The sequence below is a fragment of the Myotis lucifugus genome, unplaced genomic scaffold, assembly GCF_000147115.1.
Source record: "Myotis lucifugus unplaced genomic scaffold, Myoluc2.0 scaffold_430, whole genome shotgun sequence".
NCBI classification, from domain to species: domain Eukaryota; kingdom Metazoa; phylum Chordata; class Mammalia; order Chiroptera; family Vespertilionidae; genus Myotis; species Myotis lucifugus.
The window spans coordinates 572843-591662 of record NW_005871478.1 but is presented as its reverse complement, the minus strand read 5'-3'; the positions used below and the strand labels follow the sequence as shown (position 1 = coordinate 591662).

Here is an 18820-nt window from a genome sequence, read left to right as displayed (position 1 = left end):
GACCAGGGCCAGGGCAGGGAGGAGCCCTTGACTAGAATCGAACCCGGGACCCTTTGGGCCACATGCCAACACTCTATCCACTGAGCCAAACCAGAATTTAGAATCTGTTGAAAAAATAGCCCTAACCGGTTTGGCTCAGTGGATAGAGCGTAGCCTGCAGACTGAAGGGTCCCGGGTTCGATTCCAGTCAAGGGCATGTACCTTGGTTGCTGGTGGCACATCCCCAGTAGGGGGTGTGCTGGAGGCAACTGATTGATGTTTCTTTCTCATCGATGTTTCTAACTCTCTATCCCTCTCCCTTCATCTCTGTAAAAAAATCAATAAAATATATTTTAAAAATTAAATATGGAACTGCCATTTGACCGAGTATTCCCACTTCTAGGAATATATCCTAAGAAACCCAAAACACCAATCAGAAAGGATATATGCACCTCTATGTTCATAGCAGCACAATTTCCCTATGTTCATAACAGCACAATTTACAATAGCTAAGATCTGGAAACAGCCCAAGTGTCCATCAGTAGAGGAGTGGATAAACAAGCTGTGGTACATTTATACCATGGAATACTATGCAGCTGTAAAAAAGAAGAATCTCTTACCCTTTGAGACAGCATGGAGAGACCTGGAGAGTATTATACTATGTGAAATAAGTCAGTCCGAAAAAGGCAAGTGTTACATGAACTCACTCATATGTGGAATCTAAGTAACAAACTGATGAAAGGAGTAGATCCAGAGACATGGGAGCATGGAACAGAGTGTGGAATCTGGGAGGGAAGGCAGGAGAGGGTGGGTGGGTGGGAGGTAATAAACCAAAGATCTTGTATGCATATATGCATAACCCATGGACACAGACAGTAGGGTGGTGTGGGTGGGGGTGGCGGGCGGCAGGGGGCAGGCTGTAGGGGGTTAAAGGGGGGGGGGAATGGGACAATAATGTAATACTTTCAACAATAAAGAATTATTAAATAAAAGTTATTAATAAGGCAAAAAAGAATATTTGTTTACAGTTCTGTTTGTCCTCCCCCCTATTTAACATGTTTTTGTTTTATTCATTTTTTAAAAAATTACTGAAGTAGAAATGAACATTGTAGCCAGTGAAGCAAGACAGAACATAAAAAGAAAAAAATTTAAAGTAAAAACATTTCTTCCTTCTCCCCATCTGGCCTCCATTGCACCCTTTCACACCTTCCACTTTTCCAAGTCAGCTGAGATTGTGTGACCTTGGGCACAGCGTTGTCGCGGCTGGATCAACCATTTGTCCTTTTGAAATAAAATTTACATATAATGAACACACGAACCTTGAGTGTAAAATTCTCAGAGCTTTGATGAACTCATATATCTGTGTAAACTCAACGCCTACTGCCGCAGAACATTATAGTTACCCCAGAAGTTTCCCTCCAGGCCCTTCTTAATCTCTGTACCTAGGGCTAATCACGGTTCTGATGTTTTTCTACCATAGATTAGTTTTTCCTATTACAATATTTCAATTTTTTTAAAAATAAGAGAAAAATGTAATGTGCATATTGCCAGGCATTGTTGTAGGTGCTTTATAAATATTAACCTCCTCGCTCTTCATGTCAACCTTTCAGCATGGTAGTATCTTTCCTCCATTTTTGCAGATGGAGAAATGAGACAGAAAGTGGCCAAACAGCCTGCCAAGGCCTCACAACTGAAGAGACTGGGGCTGGGCTGCACAACCCACTGTTACCCACTCTTCGGCATCTTTCTGACCTAAGTAAACTCCAAAATGCCAGCAGCAGTTATCTTTGGGTGTCGGGGCTGTGATGATTTTTGTTTTCTTCCTTTATCTGTATTCATATGATCGGTCACTTCAGCAAAGAGCATGAAAGCATCCAGTGTCACATGGGAACCATGTCTGTTAGTTGACAGATCTCAACGTAGGCAGATGAAAGGCAGGAAGTGACTACTTCTCCATGGGTTTCTGAATGTTTACTCCTCTTGAAATCACCATAGACTTTGTCTAAAGTGTAACATGTTTGCTCTGTATTTTGAAACTAATGGAGTATTTTAAGGTGTTAATAAAGATAAAGTTCCTTTTTCTTTTTTAAAATTTTATTTTGGCCCTTACCGGTTTGGTTCAGTGGATAGAGCATCAGCCTTCGGACTAAAGATTCCCGGGTTCGATTCCGGTCAAGGGCATGTACCTTGGTTGCAGGCACATCCCCAGTGGGGGGTGTGCAGGAGGCAGCTGATCGATGTTTCTCATCGATGTTTCTAACTATCCCTCTCCCTTCCTCTCTGTAAAAAAATCAATAAAATATATTTAAAAATTATTTTGAAGTAATTTCAAACTTTTGTACCCTTTATCCACATTCACCAATTATAGACATGTTGCCACATGTTTTTACCATTCTCTATTTCTCTAATGTTTTTTCTGAAATAGTTTAAAGTTGCTATATACCATGCCTCTTTACTCCTTAATACTCCCATGTAAATTTTTAAAGAATAAGGACATTTTCTTACCTAACAGTAATACTATTTCCACATTCTAAATTTTAACAGTTATCTCAGTGTCTTTTATAGAATTTTTAAATTGTCTTATGTCTTTACCTTTTTATTTATTTCAGAGAGAGAGAGAGTGAAACATCAATTTGTTGTTCCATTTATTTATGTACTTATTAGTTGCTTCTTTTTTAAAAAAATACTTTTTAATAATTTCAGAGAGAAAGGGAAAGGGAGAGAGAGAGAGAAACATCAATGATGAAAATCATTGATTGGCTGCTTCTTGCAAACCCCACACAGGGGATCGAGCCTGCAATCTAGCCATGTTCCCTGAATGAGAATCGAACCATGACCTTCTGGTTCATAGGTCAACATTAACCATTGAGCAATGCCGGCCGGGCATTAGTTGCTTCTTATATGTTCCATGGCCAGGGATGGAACCTGCAACCGTGGTGTATCAGGACGATGTTCCAACCAACTGAGCTACCAGGCCAGGGCTTGTACTATGTTTTTAGCCTCCTTACATCTGGAGCTATTCCTCCCCTACTTTTTTTTTGTCTTCTTTGACACTGTCATTTTGAAGGGTATACACCAGTTGTTTTGTAAAATGTAATTTGTGAGGAGATAGAATGCCTTTATGACCATGTATTTATTTAATAAGTATGTTTATGCATTTTTGAACGTTTACTTTATTCAAAGGCTTAAATATTTAAGAAATATGTAAATGGCTAGGAATCTGTATAAGAATTCTAAAAACCTTTGGAAGAAAATGCTATTGACACATAAGGAGAAAAAGTAAATAGACCAGAGTATGGAAAGAAAAATCCATAATGATGAAGAGCAGAACATGAAGAAGAGAGAAGAATGTTAGCAAACTGAGAACAAGAGAGGAGAAAAAAATGGGGGGAATGTGTGTTTAATACTGTGATCCCTGTCAAGAATTTTGACCCTGTCCTCATATCTCTCATTATCTTGGTCCAAATATACCTTTCAGGGTTATAAAAATGCTCAAATAAATATTTGTGCATGAATGAACAATTTGTCACAAGAGAATCTGCTTATATTTTTCAAGTATGTATTTAATCATAAGCATCTATCATTGTCCTACCCCCAGTACAAGTGCTAAGTCTGAGAAGAAAGAAGCTATTCATTGTTTCTAAGAAGTATATAAGAAGTGAAGATGCTATTCAGATTTGGTGCATTCTGTGCACAGGTAGCAGCTCTTCTGTCAACAGTCCTCCACAAAGCTCCTCTGGGTGATGGAGAACAATGTAACAATTTTCTATTTCCAAACAACTTTGACCATACTTCCAAAAATATCAGCAAATGAAAAGTGTATTAAGCAGCTTGATTTTACTTGTGATTTAAGGTTAGTTGTTGATATGTTTTCACAGTATAAATTTCACACAAAAATGCCATTTTGCCCTGTGATTTTAGGTTGAATTCATTAAGAAACAGTATTAAGTTTGCAAGAGAAGTTAATTTCTAAAGTCATTCAGTGTTTGAGCATCGTAGTTGAAGGCAGTTCTCATTTAGAAAAAAAATTTTAGCCGAAACCGGTTTGGCTCAGTGGATAGAGCGTCGGCCTGCGGACTGAAAGGTCCCAGGTTCGATTCCGGTCAAGGGCATGTACCTGGGTTGCGGGCACATCCCCAGTAGGAGATGTGCAGGAGGCAGCTGGTCGATTCAAATATTTTCCACAAAGTATCTGTTGATGATTAATACAATGAATAACCACAGGTTTTAATCATCTTACATTTTCACAGGCTTTGTAAATTTTCCACCTCAAGTTTTTTCTTCTTCACATATATTTTTACCACCATTGGTTGCAACACATGTGCAGCTTTGTTGCAGGTTCCATTTAAGGTTGTACTGAATTAGTGATTTCTCAACTCCTTTGAAATATTCTTGCCTGTGGTTGTTTCATGCAAATTATTCATAAGTCTAATTCTTCAGTAACTACAAAGTCTACACTGGCTTCTGGAACAGCAATAACTGAGCTGTATCAGTAACTTCTGCCAATTCATCAAGAACCAAGGAAAACCACTGGAAATCACTTGCCTTTTAAAAAAAATTGATTACTGATGTTTCTCCCAACATTCTCAAGTCTTTGAACAACTGTCCTCACCAAAAGGCTAATATAATAGTCTTAAGCAAAGTTTAAGTGCTGTGGGCAAGGCAGAATTGAGTAGATTATATAAGTACTTTCTATGTCCTTTATAATGTACTTTTTTAAATGATAAAAAAAAAATTAGCCCTAACCGGTTTGGCTCAGTGGATAGAGCGTCGGCCTGCGGACTTAAGGGTCCCAGGTTCGATTCCAGTCAAGGGCATGTACCTTGGTTGCGGGCACATCCCCAATAGGGGGTGTGCAGGAGGCAGCTGATGGATGTTTCTCTCTCATCGATGTTTCTAACTCTCTATCCCTCTCCCTTCTTCTCTGTAAAAAATCAATAAAATATATTTTAAAAAATTATTTGGGTGGAAAACTACCATGTTTCATTGCTTGACGAAGGTAAGTTCCACCACAGTGGGGTCTAACCACTGCTACAATTTACTCATACGTCATTTGTGCACAATAACCAATTAACATGACTGACAAGGTGGCCCAATGACTTGATTTCCTATTACTCCCATTGACTAAACCAACAGTCATTTCACATCATGCTGAAGAAGAAAAAGCACAAAAAAATACAGGCTAACAAATGTCCAGTCTTTGTGGTTTTTTTGTGATTGAAATGTTTAATAGTTCTCTAGCTTGTGGTCTCTAATTCTGTTTAACAACTAACTTCATTTCTGTGCAGATCATGAACTAGCAAATGTCTTCTAATCCCAAATGCTTTTAAAACAAACCTGTATTTGACCACTTGGCTTTTAAAACCATTGGTTTGCACACTCTGAAATGTATTTTTTTCATTCCGACATTGTCATTCATAAATTTTAAAATAATGGAGAATTTCATTATCATCACTTGAATGCTTAGTAGCAGCCTGTGGTCTGTTACTTTGCATTGCAAATTTATAAAGAGGGACTTTGGAACCTCAGTCATGGTCAGCCAGAAGGTAGTCTTTCCCTCCTTTGATTAAACCAATGTTTTTGGAAGTACAGTCAAAGTTGTTTGGGGCCCCTTCTTCACTGCCACTGGGTAAGGAGGCCTGAAACTTGTTCTTTCAGCCAAAGAACTTAAGTTACTATCAAGAGATCACTCCTTCCTTTTCTCCTTGGGTGGTTGCCACAGGACAGAAGGCTGGGGCTCTTCCTGATATCTGAAGATCCTTTTCAGGGAAATCCATTCTGTTGGTGTTTCTTTTTTGTTGTTGTTTCTTTTTTTTTAAAAAAAATTATTGATTTCAGAGAGGAAGGGAAAGGGAGAGAGAGAGAGAAACATCAATGAGAGAGGATCATTGATCGGCTGCCTCCTGCATGTCCCCTCCTGGGACTCAAGCCCACAACCCTGGCATGTGCCCTTGTTCGGGAATCAAACTGTCATCTCCTGGTTCACTGAGCCACGCTGGCGGGGCCTATTGGTGTTTCTTTTCTTTTTTTTTTTTACTTTTTTAAAAAATTTATTTTACTATTTTTCTGTTTGCTTTTTCTTTTTTTTAAAAAAAATTCTTTATTAGTTAAGGTATTACAAATGTGTCCTCATCCCTCCCCCCCCCCCCCTCCAATCATGCTCCCATCCCCCTGTTGTCCATGTCCATTGGGTTGGCTTAATATGTATGCCTACAAGTCCTTTGGTTGATCTCTTCCCCTTGCCCCCTCGCTCCCCTACTTTCCCTCTGGGGATTAATATTCTGATCGCTGTTTCTCTGTCTTTGGATCTGTCCCTGTTCATCAGTCTATGTTGTTCTCTATATTCCACAAATGAGTGAAATCATGAGGTATTTATCTTTCTCTGACTGGCTTATTTCACTTAGCATAATGCTCTCCAGTTCCATCCATGCTGTTGCAGAAGGCAAGAGTTCCTTCTTTTTTACCGCAGCGTAATATTCCGTTGTGTAGATGTACCACAGTTTTTTAATCCATTCATCTACTGATGGGCACTTAGGCTGTTTCCAGATCTTAGCTATGGTGAATTGTGCTGCTATGAACATAGGAGTGCATATATCCTTTCTGATTGGTGTTTCTGGCTTCTTGGGATATATTCCTAGAAGTGGGATCACTGGGTCAAATGGCTATTGGTGTTTCTTAATGTTAATCCTAAGGCTTGTCCCACCTCCACACTTCATAAATTTCTCTCTTATACACCCATCTCATAAGCAGAGCTACCATAGGTTTAGAATTCTTTTTTTAAAAAATATGTTTTTATTGATCTTAGGGAGAGGAGAAGGGAGAGGGATAGAGAGATAAAAACATGGACTGCCTCCTGGAGCCCCCAACCCGGGCATGTGCCTGACCTGGAATCAAATGGGTGACCTCTTGGTTCATGGGTCCACACTCAACAACTGAACCACCAGGCCAGAGGGGTTAGAATTCTTATTCCCAAAAGGTGGGGGGAGAGGATGGGGGAGAAGGGGTTGGAAGAGGTTTTTTGGGGAAAAATTGGAGGACCTATGTAATACTTTCAACAATAAAGATCGAAAAGAATTATTATTCCCACATGGCTAGTGAGTGGCAAGCAAGGCCTCAAGCCAGGTCTTTGGGTGCTGTGTGGCGGGTCCAACATGAGAGCCAGGAGGAGCTGGGGAGAAGCGCCTGAGACTAGGGGTGGGCTGGGAGTGATGCTGAAGACACCTCTTGTGCCATTCTGGGCAGGCCCCAAGGGGAAAGGACGTTCCCCGCGTCGATTCCACCATCACCCTTACACCTAAATTCGTATGTTCTCCACGGAACCGAGCTGAGTGAAGCCGTGCCCCCTGGCGCCAGTTCAGGGGGCTGAGCAGCTGCGGCGTGAGCGCCCCGTTATGGGTCTGGGGCCGCCAGCTCTGCGCTCTGCGAGCAAATACTTGGCAGACGGGGCCCCGACAGAGGGTGCTTGGGCGCGACGAAGGTCACATCTGCCCCAAGGTGGGCTCAGTTGCACGTTCCGCGGCCGGGGTTGGTGGGAGAGGCTGGGCGGGGCGGGGTCTGGAGGGGGCTGGCCTGAGCCTAGACGGCGCTGGGCGTGGCCTGGACGGCGCGGGGCGGGGCCTGGACGGCGGGAGTTGCTGGGCGGGGCCTGGGCGGGGCGGGGCGGGGCCTGGACGGCGGGAGTTGCTGGGCGGGGCTGGCGCCCTCGGAACCGCGCGCAGCACCTTGGGGTCTCAGCGGCTGGCTGCGCACAGACTCCCGGACACTCGGACAGACATGCTGTGCTCCCCGGGAGAAGGACATGGGGCCACTCCCGCGGGCGGACCCGGCGAAGAGCCAGGAGCCTCCACGCTGCCGGGAAGTAGGCGGGAGCGGTCAGGCCGAGCTGTCTCTTTGAGACCGTGTTCCCGCTGACACCGACGGTGAGGAACCCAGCCCCAGGTCCCCGGAAAACCCTAGAGGATGGGCATTTGAGTATTCAGGTCTCTGGGCGTGGGATTTTGGGAGGTTATGAATGGGGGGGGCACCCTGCTTTGAGTCAAAGCCCCAGGTACCTTGTAAATTTTAACAGGGCTCAGGTGAGCCCGAGCAAGGCCAAGTTCCAAAGGGAGGAGAGGACCCCGTCTGGCCTCAGGGCCCACTCGGGGCTTGTCCTTCAGGATCTTGGTAAGCCCAGCCAGCTTGTGAACTAGTGGGTGAATACAGGAAGCTCCAGGCCTCGGTGGTGGGTGGGGAGGCAGAGGAACCAACTACTGTCAGCTGTTCTTCACGGTTTCCTGAGCTGCTGAGAGGTGCAGCTTTGCCTGCCTATGGGCCCCAATGAGGCAGCAGCACCCCCCTTAGGACCTCAGAGCACAGCAGCAGGCTGTGGAGAGGTGGCTGAGCACTGTGCCTCCCTGGTACCCACTGGGAGTTGGGCCACTGGCACCAGGGAGAAGAGGCTGGGTTGTTTGATGACAGTGGGGGCAGAATTGAGGATTGTGAAGTCATAGTGTAATGGGATGCTACAGGTGGGGCCTGGGGCAGACTGCCTGGCGAGAGAAAGGTACTGCCCAGGCAGACCAGTGCTTCTGCTGGTGGAAGGGAGCCTCTGGGATCAGCAGGGCACACCTGGTTCCCATGGTGGACTGATGAATTGGGTAAGGCCACCCTACCACAAAGATCCCTCTCCCCATCCTTACACAGGCAGGAAAGCAGTCCCATGCCAGTCTGGAAGCCTAAATACCACCCACGCCATGGGGAAGGAAAGCAGTAGAGAGACTGAGTGGCATATCCTGCTGCCCCCTTCCTCCCAAACCTCCTCCTGGGCAGACCCCCCAGGCTCTGCCCAACCCCAGCTCTGTGAGTGTTCTGTTTGTCCTGGGTAGTTGGCTTCCAGGATTTAGGGTTCCAGGGCTCTGGGAATATGCACTGGGGAACAGATGAGTCCTGAGGATTACCACTGACCCCACCCCTACTTCTCCAGATGCAGAGGCCTCCATGGCTGTGCTAAGCCTTCTGTTCTTGGCAGTGATGTATGTTGTTCACCACCCCCTGATGGTCAGTGACCGCATGGACCTGGACACACTAGCCAGAAGTCGGCAGCTGGAGAAGCGCATGAGTGAGGAGATGCGCCAGTTAGAGATAGAGTTTGAAGAGAGAAAGCGAGTCGCTGACCAGAAGCAGAAGGCAGAGAACTTCTGGAGAGGAGACACATCCAGTGACGAGTTAGTGCTGGGAAGGAAGGACATGGGGTGGCCGTTCCAAGACAAGGGCCAGGAGGGACCGCTGAGCTGGATGCTGGGAAACCTGTGGAATGCTGGCCTCTTTTGCCTTTTTCTCATCTTCGAGCTTCTGCGACAGAACATGCAGCACGAGCCGGCCTTTGATTCCAGCAGTGATGAGGAAGAGGAGGAAGTCCGGGTGGTGCCTGTCACCTCCTACAACTGGCTCACCAACTTCCCTTCACAGGAGGCCCTGGAATCCTTTTACAAACACTATGTCCAGAATGTCATCCGTGACCTGCCCTGCACCTGCGAGTTTGTGGAGAGCTTTGTGGACGACCTCATTGAAGCCTGTCGGGCACTCAACCGCCAGGTGGTCAGCCCCCAGGAGGCTCGCCCACAGCTGGAGGACTGCCTGGGCATCGGGGCTGCCTTTGAGAAATGGGGAACCCTCCATGAGACCCAGAAATTTGATATCCTGGTGCCCATTGTTCCGCCCCAGGGCTCCACGTTTGTGCTGGAGATGAGGGATCCATCCTTAGGCCGCCGCTGTGGCAGTGTGCTGGTGGAGTCAGAATGTGTGTGCAAACGTGAGAAGCTTCTGGGTGATGTGCTGTGCCTGGTGCATCACCACAAGGACCACTCGGCCCTCTTGGGCATGTGCAACAGCTCCATCAAAGCAACCCTCTGCACCGGCTCCCACCTGGACGTGTGCAAGACCGTACAGTGGTTCCGGAACATGGTGGGCAACGCCTGGGCTCTCGTGGCCCACAAGTATGACTTTCAGCTCAGCCTCCCACCGTCCACCACATCCTGCAAGCTCAGGCTGGACTATCGCTCAGGCCGCTTTCTCTCAATCCGCTTGGTCCTGGGGGTGCAACGGGAAGACACTTTGGTCTACCTGGTGAGTCGGGCCCCTGACCAGGAACAGCTCACTAGTGTGGACTGGCCCGAGTCCTTTGCAGCCTGTGAGCACTTGTTCCTGAAGCTGGTAGGGCGTTTTGCTCCAGAGAATACCTGCCACCTCAAGTGCCTCCAGATCATTTTAAGTCTCCAGGACCTTCAGAGCTCACCCCAGGGAGCATCCCGTCCCATCCTGACCTCTTACCACTTCAAAACAGCCCTCATGCACCTGTTGCTGTGGCTGCCCCTCACGGACTGGCAGCACAGCATGCTCTCCCAGCGGCTCCAGGACATCCTCTGGTTCTTGGGCCGTGGCCTCCAGCAAAGGTCCCTCCATCATTTCCTCATTGGTAACAACTTCCTGCCCCTGACCATCCCGATCCCTAAGAAATTTCGGAATGCCGAGCCTGTCAATCTCTTCCAACACCTGGTGCTAAACCCCATGGCACACTCACAGGCACTGGAAGAGTTCCACAACCTTCTGACCCGAGTGAAAGCTCTGCCTTGTGCCCCGTTGGCCGGGGCACATTAATGTAAAGGCCATTAATAAAAGGGAGAAGGTATTTGTGATTCAGGCTGCAAAAGAGTATATTTTTCAGCTACATCGGTGGCATATATGACTTTACCTTGTGAGTAGGGGTTATGATAGATTAAGACATTTTAAGGGGAGTGTGAAGTGGTCACAAGATGGGGTCCCAGTGAGTCTTCTGAGTTTTTCTTCTCCTGACGTAACTTGCATCATGACCCACAGAGAGACCAGGGAAACGGATGTTGTGGGAGAATCTTGCTGCTCAAGAGTTAGATCCAGAGGTGGCTTGGGAAGTCGTGTTTTGTATCAACACTGGAAGTGAAAGAATACCTCCATTCCAGCTTACTCCTCATATTTTAGGAGCTAATTTTTCAGACTTTCACTATTTGAAGATACAACCAAGATGTTTATTTTCTGTTTTCTTAATTTAGCCCAATCTTTATATGTCAGTATAGTTGTTTTTAACGCATCTGAGAAAATTCCAATACTACCCAAATAATTTATTAGCATTGATTCACAAATATTAAGTCAATAGTGACCTGTCCCATAATTGAGGTAATGTGTTTACTTAAAGAGCAACATCTGATGACCTTCTCAATGCCTGGACGCAACATTATAAAACCCTTAATAAGGATGATCTTTTGGGGGCTCTGAGATGAATAATTCTTGTTTCTGTAGGGAGCCACTTGTTTGGTGAATGGAAAGAAGTCCTAGCTACCATGTGTAGCTCTGCTTTTTCCCAGTCTGGTAATGCCTTTGTATTCTCTTTTCAAAGATGAGAGGAATTATTTGAACTATATTTGCGGTTTTGCAAAACAAGGTCATAACAACTGACCATTGGCAGGGCTGGACTGGAAGGACTATAAAGCAGTCCAACTCAAAGTCGAGATTCCAGAGATGTGATCGATGTATTTTTCTGTGGGCATCCTGAGGAGGAGTGTTAAGAAATGTGAAAATAGCTGTGGGTGTGGTTGTTTTGGAAATCCAATGCTGTACCTTCCTTGAAAGCCTGGAAGATCTGCTCAGAGGAGGACCTGGCCCCACGTTTAACTTGACCTAGGTGGGGTTAAGATGTCGGCCTTATGGGCTTTGGTTGTAGAATCCACACCCTCCACCAAGCAGAAATAAATTACAGGTGTCCCAGAAACTGATGCCAGTCAATATTTGGGGCTCCCTCTGCTCAGTAGCTACTGTTGTCTGCTGGTATCTGCCAGGTACTGCTTTCAGGTTAAGATGCAGTGATGGTTGGTTCCTTGCTGGTGGGATTTTGATGTTTTAAAATATCCATATGCTTTTTGTTTAGAAAATAATTTACTGCTGTTTCCTTCTAAATCAATAAATGAGGCTATTTTCTGTATCTGTTGGAATCTGTGCAATAACACATATAGCAGATCAGCATTCTCACAGCCTGTTCCCAAGAAGTTCATGTTACCCTGATGGCTCATCCAGCACACCCTGGTGTTTCTCAGCATACCTGGAACCAGTCTGCCCTGTGGTTTCCCAGTGGCCTGGCCAGTAGCCAGGAAATAATAATTCAGAATGTTAAGGAATACCTAAGTCATTCATTTTCATGGGGCCCAAACCAAAATATCAGCCAAATTGAAAGCTCTTAGTGGCTACAAACAACGTAAATTCTAGAGGGCATAAGTCTGTCAGGCAGTGAGAAGTTGGTATAAAGTTCTAGCACTGGGGTTTCCAGTGTAGTAAGAGGCGAGAAAGAAAACAAAGTTATGAACAGGCACAGCTTGGGTGGGGCAGTAGATGTAAGAGAGAGTATAGCAAAAACAAGTAGTGGGAAGAATGGAGCTGTAGTGCTTTGGGAATACTCACAATGAAAGGGGAAACCAGATATTTAGGAAGCTGAGCTTCTAAAACAATACTGGCTGGCACCCAGGATAAAACAGCAGTCACAGTAATGAAAATAGTAGCATTCATTGAGCATTGCCAATGTTCTAAATGCACTATTCTAAACACTTCACATCTGGTAACTCATTTAATCCTCACACGAACACCCCATGAAGTTGGTGCTTTATCTTCTCCATTTTACCAATGAGATAACAGGCTCAGAAAGAGCACACAACTTTCCCAGGTCACAGCTGGTAAACAGCAGAGCCTGGAGGGAAGTACCTGTCCCAGCAACTTCCCAGCAGGAATCCAACAACACATAGGGCTTAAAGTTATTTGAAAAGCAAAAGGCACTGTATTAATTTTAAGCCAAAGGGTGGTATGTTGTTTGGAAATTCCAGAAGACAGAAATTATTGGTTCTTAGCCCAGTCTTTAGGAGGTCAGGAATTTTATATCACATACAAAATTAAAGGCATTTGCTCAGAGGCCAAAATGAATGTAAAGCCATTTTAACTATGTGTCCTTTGAGCCCCAGTGACAATATATTTTATATTATAAGCCAGCTGCAAGCTGGAAGGTCAGGGCAAATTTGAAGCCAAAAAATTGCTTGTTCAGGTAACTAATTGATAACACTATTGTTCCTCACCTAAACTGAGGCTGTTTGCTTTTATTCGGGGGAAGCAGAACCTCGAAATGAGGAAGACCAATGGCCTCAACATTGCTTTTCTGCTGAGAAGGAATGGGGGAGGGGCCCCGCTACTTTACTTTTGTACAGACAGGGTAATTGAGTTTTGCACACCATTGACACCACTGATAAATCATTCAGTCTTTTTGCACCCTCTGTACTCCTAATCCCCCAAAACAAAAGATGGGCTGGGAGTGGGCGGTGAATGAGCTGCCTACACTCATACAGAGCAGGATGTGGAGCTGGCCCCTTCCTCCCAACACATGGCACCCCAAGCAACCAGCTCAGGAGGCTCCATTATAACCACAGAACAGATGCATGCCTCACCTAATGGGTCACCTAGTAGCCTTCCTTTGCCAGGAGTTCCAAGCCAGTTCTTCAGAGGCTCCTGACTCTGTGCCACCTATCACCCGGCAACACCCAATGCTCTTAGTTGGTGCAGACATGGAATCCAGAGGCTCACTCTCCTGGACCCTAGTGCATACTGACCCCATGTGCTCACTCATGGGAGTTTAATCTGTTACTAATTCCTCATAAACCCCAGTGAAATGGGGTATTCTCATCACTTTTATTTTTATTATTTTTAATATTTATATTGATTTCAGAGAGGAAGTGGGAGAGAGAAACATCAATGATGAGAGAGGATCATTGATCAGCTGCCTCCTGCACAACCCCTACTGAGGACAGAGCCCAAAACCCAGACATGTGCCCTTGACCAGAATCAAACCCAGAACCCTCCAGTCCTCAGGTGGATCCACTGAGCCAAACTGGCTAGGGCTATTTTTTTAAAAACATGTTTTTATTGATTTCAGAGAGGGAGAGGAAGAGAGAGATACAAATATCAATGATGAGATAATCATTGATCAGCTGTTTCCTGCCACCCTCCAACTGGGGATGGTGCTCACAATCCCGGCATGTGCCCTGACCAGGAATTGAACTGTGACCTCCAGGTTCATAGGTCAACGCTCAACCACTGACCCACACCATCCAACCAGCTGGGCTCATCACTGTTTTATAAATGGGGAAGAAAATGGGGCTCAGGGAGGTTAAGATGCCCAATTTAGGATTTAAACTTATCTTCCAATGTCCCTCATTCAATACGTATTTAAGTGCTTGCTGTGCCCAGGGCTAGCACCAGGCCCTGGGAAAACAGGTGAGCAAGGACACCGCTTCCTCTTCATGGAATTGACAGTCTAGGGAGGGGATTGACATGAAATAGTCACCCCAGCAGATGTAAAATTTCACAGGTGACAAGTTCTGCTAAAGCCTCCAGTACAGACACCTGAGTATATCAGGGAAGGTCTCCCTGAAGAAGTGATGTGACCTCATTGGGTGAAGATGGGATGAAGAGGATCCTATGTGAAGGACATGGCATGCGCAGAGGCGCTGTGCTGGAAGTGGGCATGGTGAGGGCCAGTCTGAAAGAAGGCCCAAGAGACTGGAGGGCAGGGAGCAAAGGGAGGCAAGATGAGGCTGGAGAGGCTGCAGGGATGGCCTTGTAGCCCACTTTAAAAGTTCCCAGAGCAGTGGAATTTTTTAATGTGCAGGGACTAAAAAAAATTAATACTTTCCCTCCCACCTTCTAAGTCCTTCTAACTAGGCTAGTAATCAAATGAACAGAGACAGATTAACAGAGAAAAATGTTTAATACATGTTCCTGGGGAATTCACACAAGCATGAAAAGTTCAAAGACACTGTTGAGGCAACATTCAATATATATGACATTTTTGGACAAAGGAGAAAGGGGTTGGTGAATGGGTAAAATGGGCGATTTACAGGTGGTTGAGGAAGAGTGGATTATGTTGTGCCCAGATTTCAAGATTCCCAAGAAACCACATCAGGAGGCCAATTCGATGCAAAAGCATAAGAATCTGTATTTCAAGTTAACTTGGGCTCCCCATCCACACCGACACCAAAGCAAACCAAATGGCTGAGCGCGCCAACCGCGTCTCAGGACCGGTTATATAGGGGGGGGGTTGGAGTAAGGGGAGGAGAAAGAACTGTGCTCTGCCGCCTGGGTGTGGCTAGCAGAGTAGGACGTAGCCCCTACCCTGGGGCAACCTAGCCCTCGCCCTTTCAGATTATACGAGGCAGGAAAATTCTTGCCAGGCAATTCAGAAACAATGGGACATGGGGTATCTAGCTAACAGGCCTGGAATCTTCCTGACTAAAGCTAGGGTGAAGATTTTTAAGATGATTAAGCCAAGCCGAAACCGGTTTGGCTCGGTGGATAGAGCGTCGGCCTGCGGACTGAAGGGTCCCAGGTTCGGTTCCGGTCAGGGGCATGTACCTGGGTTGCGGGCACATCCCCGGTGGGAGGTGTGCAGGAGGCAGCTGATCGATGTTTCTCTACCATCGATGTTTCTAACTCTCTATCTCTCTCCCTTCCTCTCTGTAAAAAATCAATAAAATATATTTAAAAAAAAAGATGATTAAGCCAAGACTCCCTTCCTAAAGCAGATCTTTCTGTCTGAATTTCTTAGTCAGCAAAAGAGTAAGGGTCAAAGGTTCTGAGTCTTGTTTCTCAATTAACAGCTTAAAATCAATATCCCAAAAAGTCAGCTTAAGGGTGGCAAAAATTTAGTTCCCTTCAAACGGTTTTAGACTTTGGGGGAAAAGTAACAGGTCAGATTTGTACTTAGCAACCACCACCCTGGACCCAAAGGAAGCGGGGTCAGCAGGTGTGGGGTTGCTGCAGACCTGCCAGGTGAGACAAGGAGAGACACACGACTGAAGAGATGTTAAGGGGGGAAAGAGAAATCAATGGATTGTCCGTAGAGTGAGAGGGAGGCGCCAGGGTGGCTCCTGGGTGGCTGGTTTCATTTGTGGAGACGAAGAAGCGAAGAAGCTTCCCCCATTGCCTTAGGCGAAAGATTTGGTGGGCACTGAGAGAACAAGTTCATGCAAAAATATATATATATATGGGCTTAAAAAGTAGTTTTCAACAAAGGGTAGCACTTTTTTGGTTGCCAAACTGACTGAGGGGCACTGATGGCATGTGGCAGGTGTCAGGGTCGCCGAAGGAGGAATGCTTGAGGCCAAAAGGAGTAAAAATTATGAATTTATTACGTCATCTGGACACCAGATGGGCTGACCCCCAACATGGCGCCAGGGACGGGGAGGGAGAGGTTTTAAAGGACTGGAGGCCGGCTTTTCCTGGCGGGGAATTCTCTGGGCGGGTCTGGACCCTGGGAAGGTCCGGAGGGGAAGGACAATGGCCTTAGCAAGTGGAATGGGGCATGGAATGTGGTCTCGGTGGGAGGGAATGACCTTGCGAAGTGGCCTAAAGGTCAGTTCCTAGGGGAGGGGTATCCATTTAGTTATTCGATCACCGTTCCCAGCAGGCAAACGTGTCAGGGTGCGGAAGAGCTGTACACAGAGGGCCGGATCCCACACCAGGAACCGTCCCGTCCGGAGGCCATGCACCGGGAGAAACACTGTGCGAGGCCAGCTGTGTGGTAGGAACACGGGAGGCCCGGGGCACTCGGAGGAGCCGCCCGGCCTTTCCTCCGCTGGTCTAGGCCTCGGGTGAGGCAGAGCCAAGGGAGCGGCCGCACAGTGCATCCGCCTCACGTTCCTTTAGTTAATCCTCACCCCAGGATATTTTCCCATTGATTTTTAGAGAAGGTGGGAGGGGGAGAGAGAGAGAGAGAGAGAGAGAGAGAGAGAGACACACACACACACACACACACACACACACACACGCATCCATTGGTTGCCTCCCCCACGCGCCTCGACCTGGGCAAACCGGCTAGGACCCGCCTCACTTTCGACATTAACTTTTTTTTTAAGGGGATTGGAGGGAGAGAACCAGGAAGCTTTTCACGAGAATTTGAACAAAAACGATGGCCTTCATTTAAAAAATGTGTATAAAACATTGTGCATCTGTCCTTCCCGCCTGGAAGGCTCGCTGCGGGTCGGCTCCCTCTCACCTGCGTCCCCCGCCCCGGGCCCGCGCTGCCCTCACAGCTCAGGGACAGGCACCTCGCTCCTGGGAATCCGCTCTCCCCTCTGAATCCCGGGAAAGCAGAGCCTTCGCCCGCCTGCTCCACGCTGGGGCCCCCGCGCCCGGTGCTCGAAAGGAGGGAGTTCACACTGTCCCGGGGGAGTCCACGGACCCCTCAGTCAGCCCCCGGGACCGAGCCTGGACACCACCTCCCTGGGCTGGTCCCACCCGCGCCTCCTGAGTGCGGCTCCCCCCGCCCCGCCCCCCGCGGCGGACCGGGCTGTCTGCGCAGGCGCGCCTCCGCCCCGCCCACCGGTGACGTCAGCGCGGCCGTTAACGGCCCTCAGTCGTGTCGGCGCGCGATTTAAAAGCAGTTGAGGAGCCGCGACGGGCAGGATGGGACCTCCGTGCCCAGGTGAGGTCGGGCGTGCGGAGGCGCCGCGGGGAGGCCCCGGCGCGAGCGAGGGTCCCGCGGGCAGGGTCGGGGTCTGGCCTGAGCGGGACTGCGGTGCTCTCGGCCCAGTGGGTGCCTCAGCTCTCCTTCGGCCGCGGGGCCAGGCGCGCGGGGCGGGAGGAGGGAGGGCGGGCGAGAGCGCTCCGCCAATCAGGACGCGGCCTCGGGGCGTCCGCTCAGTTCGCGGGCGGAAACCCTGCTGCCCCGGGTGCCTCCACGGTGCTGGCGTCTCCGCTTCCCAAAGGCCTTTTTCTTGGAAGGCGCCTTAGAAGCGTCTTGGCTACCACTGTATGCTTAACACGCTTGTATTCAACTTTACCTTCATTCCTCAAGTATTGAGTGCTCCTTGTGAGCCAGACGCAGAGACACAGTAAAGAACAAAATCAGTAAGATTCCAGGCTACTGTATTCTAGTTGGGGAGACAAACAATTAAACGAACTAATTTACAGGTGAGACCGAGACCGAGTGCTGTGATTGAGGATAGCGGGGGGAGGGGGGCGCTTTAGATTAGGATTGAGCCTTTAGCAAGGGACTGGGAAACGTATTTCAGGCAGAGGAGCAAGTGCAAAAAAAGAAAAGAAAGGAAAAGGGGCTAGCAGGAACGAGCCTGGCTTGACCGAGGACCGGACATGGTGACGAAACAGTGAGCAGGTCTCTCAGGTGAGCAGGGCCTCTGTCGGTCTTGGTAAGACATTTGGGAATTTAGGGTTATGTTTAGACCTGATAAATGGCTTACCTCAGAGACAGCCAGGTGGAGGGAAGGGGTCGGTAAACACTTGGATAGGAGGTTGCCATTCAGGGGAAGTGATAGGGCCACTCAGGGAAGTGATGGCCTGAGGAATAAGTTCGGGTATCATCATCATAGATCGTAAAACCGTGGGAACAGGTGAAGAGCCTGTAGAGGAAACTACAGGCCGACATTTAGGAGCTGGATAGAAGGAAGAAAGTTACAGAGGCCCAAAGTGTTTCAAGAAACGGGGTTGCCAGCTGCTTCAAATGCTGCTGAATCTCAAGAGTGATGAGGCCTGAAAAATGCTGGACTTGGTGACCTGACAGTTGTGGGTGATCAGTAATAGTTTTCATAAGGTAGTGGGGATGGGGGCCAGACTAGAGGGAGCTGAACACGAGTAGGAGGTGAGGAAGGGGATGCAGAAAGTGTTCTTTGAGCTCAGTAACCCTGATGCATGATGTCAAAAGCGGTGCGAGAATCAGAGAATGTTCAAGAACTGAAGTGTGCCTCTAATCCCCATCCTGAGTCTCCCTCTTAGACAAATTCCT

The 18820-nt window shown here is 47.4% G+C and overlaps 2 protein-coding genes across 10 annotated transcripts in view; both read left to right on the top strand.

Moving 5' to 3' along the window:
* The first annotated feature begins 7760 nt into the window (after positions 1-7760).
* On the top strand, positions 7761-11968 carry ITPRIPL1 (ITPRIP like 1). 4 transcript variants are annotated; one of them, XM_014468123.2, is made up of 3 exons: positions 7765-7898; positions 8662-8817; positions 8942-11968. In XM_014468123.2, the coding sequence occupies exons 2-3, from the start codon at positions 8712-8714 to the stop codon at positions 10612-10614; spliced, it is 1779 nt and encodes a 592-aa protein (XP_014323609.1). In that variant the 5' UTR covers positions 7765-7898; positions 8662-8711; the 3' UTR covers positions 10615-11968. The 4 variants fall into 4 exon arrangements, with proteins under 4 accessions (XP_023599880.1, XP_006102872.1, XP_014323609.1 ...); XM_023744112.1 differs by lacking the exon at positions 8662-8817 and having other exon boundaries at positions 7761-7898; positions 8948-11968; XM_006102810.3 differs by lacking the exon at positions 8662-8817 and having other exon boundaries at positions 7763-7898.
* The window catches only part of NCAPH (non-SMC condensin I complex subunit H), a 51841-nt gene continuing 40784 nt past the window's right edge, over positions 7764-18820 (top strand). For 3 of the 6 annotated variants that reach the window (XM_023744110.1, XM_006102809.3, XM_023744111.1), the window contains exon 1: positions 17391-17503. In XM_023744110.1, the coding sequence (XP_023599878.1) occupies positions 17485-17503 (19 nt within the window). In that variant the 5' untranslated portion in view covers positions 17391-17484. Of the gene's footprint in view, positions 7899-17390; positions 17504-17813; positions 17992-18054; positions 18203-18820 lie in introns of those variants that run through there. The other 3 variants (XM_023744107.1, XM_023744109.1, XM_023744108.1) reach the window with 3 other exon arrangements.